This window comes from Dysidea avara, chromosome 6, assembly GCF_963678975.1.
Source record: "Dysidea avara chromosome 6, odDysAvar1.4, whole genome shotgun sequence".
Classification (NCBI taxonomy): domain Eukaryota; kingdom Metazoa; phylum Porifera; class Demospongiae; order Dictyoceratida; family Dysideidae; genus Dysidea; species Dysidea avara.
The window spans coordinates 33,277,493-33,282,802 of record NC_089277.1 but is presented as its reverse complement, the minus strand read 5'-3'; the positions used below and the strand labels follow the sequence as shown (position 1 = coordinate 33,282,802).

The window sequence follows — 5,310 nt, the reverse complement described above, 5'->3', positions numbered from 1 at the left end:
AATAAGAAATAGGGATCGCTGAAAAAAGCCACGAAACAAGAAGGGATCGCTGGGGTGGTAATGTAAACCAAAATCCCTATTTTGACTCTCTATAAATGCTCCATTTGAGCATAAAAAGTCAAAATAGGGATTTGTGGTTTACATTACCACCCCAGCGATCCCTTCTTGTTTCATGGCTTTTTTCAGCGATCCCTATTTCTTATTTTTAATATGTCTGTATATTGCTAGTGATGCATAATAGTTGAAAAGGTACTTGAGCAAACTCAATGTGAGTCCAGTAATCCATTTTAGTAATCCAGCCCAGTATTCTAGTCCAGCAATCCAAAAGTCCAGTCAAGTGAATGGGTAAATACATCCAAAAATTTTATATTTGTATGTTGTAAGATCTGTATGACAAGTACTGAGTTTCACTACAAATATCAAAAGCAAATGCTGAGTTGGTGTGACTACAGTTGCGACCACAATTCCACAGTAGTTTGTGTACACGTGGCCACAATAGACTAGTCATCTTGCTATTCCAAACTCTGTGAGAAATGTATATACTCAAGAATTAAAACATACTATCTTTTGGACTACCTATAGTACGTTCGCGTTGAGCTGAACCCTCAAAAACGATTAATAACTTACGATTGCTACATCGCACGGGCCTCCTGTATTGCTCGATACGTAGCGCTTCTCAATCCGCTAAAAATATATTAAAAGCGCTTCATTCGAATGTAAGACACTCTAGTTATGACACTGCAAAGTTTCTCCATACATTTTCAATGGGGAAGCCTCTAAAGCGCGGCCCTTTGATATTCATGTTGACACATGTTTGTGGCGAAGCCAGACGTCACACTCCCGCCCTCAACACGCATGATATCACCATCTGTTATGTAAGAGGCTGTAATACACTTTTGCAAGAAAAAATAAACAGTTTTTGTGTGTGTAAAACAGAGTTGCGTGAGTAGAAGAGCTGGGGCCACTGTTGCATTGTATTTAGAAGGTAAGTGGCCCACTTATCTTCAGGGGAAAAACCTCTTTCAGCCATTAAGAGTAAAAACCCAAATTATAACAGCTCAAGTACTTTTATCCAGCATAGGTGTACCTGCAAGTGAGGCAAACAACATGTTTTTAACTTCACATTTACCACACAGCTGCTTATTCTCTCCTATTCCCATCTAGTCAATTTGTCATTTTAATCCTTTTCCCATCACTTTGTGCACATGCCATACAAGCCGTTTCAAATCAGCACCTGGTTCTCAAAGTCACATTCCCACAGAACTCTACAGAAAGTTTCACTAAATGAAATACTGTTTGTATGCATTTGGACCTATAATACCTTTAGTGACTTTTAAACACTCCTGTACTGATCAATATACACAATGTCTGGTATGTTCACCTTCTGCAAGCATAATAAAGTAACAATAACTTTGAAAGTGCATGCACTTACACTTCATCTGTTGTTTTTTTTCATGTACTTTGCAGAGTTCAATCCCAGCCATCCGATGACTCCTGGAGAACAACATACAAGTTGTAACACTAGTATTGTAAATATCAAACAATCTTACATCAGATGAAGTAGGCTCAGAAGAAGACTCGGACTCACTGTTGCTGGTGGTGGAGGAGTCATTAATACCACCATCACCACCATCACCATCTTCACTATCGCTACTATCACTGCTGACATGAATGAGGAATCGTTCTAGAAGTTCCTCATGAAGTCCATCCTGTTCCCAGTAATGATCTTCGACTTCTTCTTGAACGTGCTTTATCAAAGATTGCCACCTCTAGCCTCAAATCCTTGATAAACCAGTTCCTTAACTTCAGTCAAAGTAAACCTAAATAGATGCCAAACTATAACAATGTCCATAACAATGTTGATATACCTCTTGTTGTTCCGCTTTACGTGTCCCTTCACTTGACTCCAGGCCATCTCAATAGGATTCAGTTCACAGTGTGCAACTGGTAGTCTGACTACTTCATGGCCTATTATTATGTTAGCCGAAAGAACTGGGATCACAACAGTATACCAGAAAAAAGCCATACCAGAAAAATGTCAGAGCCACAATGTATACACTTAACATACCTTTACTTCCAGCTATCTCATCTATAGCATATCTTGCAGGAGTTTTTGCTCGTTTGATGATTTCCCACAGATCTCTTTTCAGTGAACTTTCTGGATATGCTATACCTGTGAATCATCATACAGTCACATACTGAAACAGTGACAGTATATACACACTGCCTTACGTTTCTTATTTAACCACTCTTTCAGCTGTGCTTTTTGCCACTTTTGCTTTGGTTGCTCCTCCAAGTGGCGACTGCAGTTAACACAGTAATGTTTACAGTTGACAAATCTAATACCTACCTATGGTAACTGGCATTGTCCATTACAATCAGACAATTGGCTGGTAATGCTGGAAGTAACTTTTCTTTAAACCACCTTTCAAAATTCTCTGCATTCATTTCTTGATGGTAATCAGCTGCAGATCCTTTCTTGGCTTTAAAAACCCAATCACAACCTGAAAGAACAACTGTGTTTACTGGATACTTCACATCATAGAAAATTACCGGGAACCCATCCATCTTTGCCTCCAGCATGTAAGATAATAAGGCGCTCTCCTTTACCTGATGGCTTGCTATGTATAAATTAGGTTAAACAAGCATACTTTTGAAAGCTATTTAACCAACCTGACTCCTCCTATAGTCCCCCCAGTAGTCTTATCAGCCTCTACCCAGGCTCTGGATTTTCCATCATGCGCATTGGCCCAAGTCTCATCCAAGTACACCACTGGTTTCCCTTCAGTTCTGTTGCGCCTCATTCGTCTCAAATATTTATGACGCTGATGGACTATACGGGGCTGCTCATAGTATACCCTGCATGTATGTGTAGTAAAATTAAAACACACAAACTGGTACAATACTAACCTCTTGTCATTAATCGTTCTATGCTTGAATCCCATATCCTTCAATACCCTTCTAAGTGATGTTCTTCCCCCGGAGAAAACACCATCATTCTGGAGTTTTGACTGTAGACGGAGTAACAAAACCAAAGGCTCGAGCGTTCAAATTCACCCACCAAAATCTTCGACAGTGATAGATTTTCTTTCTTGTCGTATAACGAATGTATTTTCCGTCTGATTGCATCCCGGTCGAAACTGTCTGCATCGACACGGATTCGTGAACGTTTGTACCTGCAGTGACGATTAGATGAATAGAGTAGCCTCCTGCAAACTACTTTTGTACCTTTTTCTTGGCGTAGAAAACCCGCCTTTCTTGCGGTACTCCATCCTCACTCTTACAATAGATGACTCTGAAATCCCTACGTGGCGAAATCAATACCAAACCCAGCTGCAAAGATATTTAATACCAGTGGCCTTAGAGATTCTCTGCTTCACATTGACGGAAACTTTAGACTTGTTCGCTTCTTGCTCGAAGTAGGTCCATAGCTTCATGAGTAGAAACTTTGTTTGGCTGTTTAACCTCTTTCCAAGAGGGTTTCGCTCCGCACTCACTAACGCTGCACTGGACGCCATATTTTCGACAATTAAGTGCGCGCCCGTAACATGAGCTTACGAATAAATGCGTCATGAACATCATGTTTAAAGCCTTTGATCTTGTATGGCTTCTTAATCACCAACCCAGGGTTCAGCTCAACGCGAACGTACTATATAGTCTGGTGTATATGATATTGTCTGCATGGAGGCACCAGGGGCGTAGCCAGGATTTTTTGAAGGGGGGTTCCAGCACCAGCATTGAGTTACTAGAAGCAGGGGTCTGGGGGCGCAGCCCCCAGCCGCTGAGAGACTTTCAATATTTTAATAAATCAAAACTCAGCAAATTGCTATATTTTATGCAAAAAGTACATTATTTATTTATTTTATTTTTATTAGTTTAACCAAAAGGTAAGGTGAATACAAAAGGCAAATATGCCTATATGAGTACCACCTACAAAAACAATACAATACAAAACCAAACAACTAAGGATACATTACAACAGTACATTGAAATAAAAGCCTACATTAAAAACATACATGACTCAATCAGAAACAAAAATTGTATAACATTCGCCTAAAAGTAGTGCGGCGTGTAGTTGACAGAATGTCAAATGGGATGGAGTTCCACCAAAAAACACTGTTCACAAAAAAGGAGTAATGGTAAGAGTTTATGGAGGACTGCTTGCATAGAATAGACAATGAGTGTGATCTGGTAGAGGCAGCAGAAGAAAAAGTGAAGTAATTGCTAAACTTTAGAGATATATGATGGTGAAGAATATCATAGATAATTGTCAATGACAGATGTTTACGTCGGGTGGAAAGAGATGGCCATGATAGCTCTGTACAGCATTCCTCAGATGATTTAGACCATTTATAGGTCCTAGGACAAAATCTGCTTCCACAAATCCAGCGAGAACCATGGTTTTGTACTCGTTCAAGGGCAATGGAGTTTTTATGAGTGTGTGGATTCCACGCAGTACTTGCATAATCCAGAATAGGAATCACAAGTGACCTAAAGGCCTTTTGTTTTGAAGAAGCTTTACATTAATTATGATGCATTAAGTGCCCCTGGGATGAAGGTAGTACTAGATAAAGCCATCTAGTAGAAACAGACAGCATAACACATAGAGACACATATATATATATATAGTAATCTGTAAGTGATGGTTATATCTCACTGTGGTATAGGAGCCATGAATCCACTGATACAAATGACAATCAAAACAATGTAACTATACAAATATGCATGCATAGCATGGATTCATTTTGCATAACACAAGTGATAAATTACTGGAGCTCTATATCTTTAAACACTGCACGCCAAAGCTATAGCAGTATAAGGTCATGCTAAGTTTTGCATTTAATGTTGGAATGTCTGAAAACTTCATATGGACATGGATATTTACATGCATGTTCTATTAGAGTATACCTGACTGATCTATTAGAGTATATACCTGACTGCTCTATTAGAGTATATCGATCTTTTTAACAAGTTTTGAAGAGGGCTCATGTTACCTCTGTAAATCCTTCCCTGAGATATGAATGTAAGTTTTATCAATTGTTGTGCTGTGCCATTACACTATATTGCTCACTCATTTTGTCCTGCCACACTAAATGGTGTCAGGATCCTGCTTGCAGAAGTCTAAATTTTACAGGGGGGTTCCTGACCCCCCGGAACCCCCCCTCCCTACGCCCCTGAGGCATTTCTTATAAACTGAAGCAGATAGACTTTATTTCAATTTTAGGATGTGTAAGACAGTCATCAGCAAGTATATGCCATTTGTTTACCAAGTGAAATTGGCTGGCATACATATAACCTGAAACTTTTACG

General features: G+C 39.4%; 1 protein-coding gene across 1 annotated transcript; it reads right to left on the bottom strand.

Annotated features, from left to right (window-relative positions):
- Positions 1-871: 871 nt before the first annotated feature.
- LOC136258097 (uncharacterized) lies at positions 872-3,584 on the bottom strand. The gene is made up of 14 exons (XM_066051400.1): positions 3,353-3,584; positions 3,229-3,304; positions 3,062-3,176; positions 2,911-3,011; positions 2,674-2,859; positions 2,554-2,621; positions 2,351-2,504; positions 2,233-2,303; positions 2,069-2,173; positions 1,869-1,968; positions 1,551-1,820; positions 1,433-1,494; positions 1,322-1,384; positions 872-1,265 (listed from the first exon to the last, which is right to left on the bottom strand). The coding sequence occupies exons 1-11, from the start codon at positions 3,516-3,518 to the stop codon at positions 1,754-1,756; spliced, it is 1,209 nt and encodes a 402-aa protein (XP_065907472.1). The 5' UTR covers positions 3,519-3,584; the 3' UTR covers positions 872-1,265; positions 1,322-1,384; positions 1,433-1,494; positions 1,551-1,753.
- Positions 3,585-5,310: the final 1,726 nt, after the last annotated feature.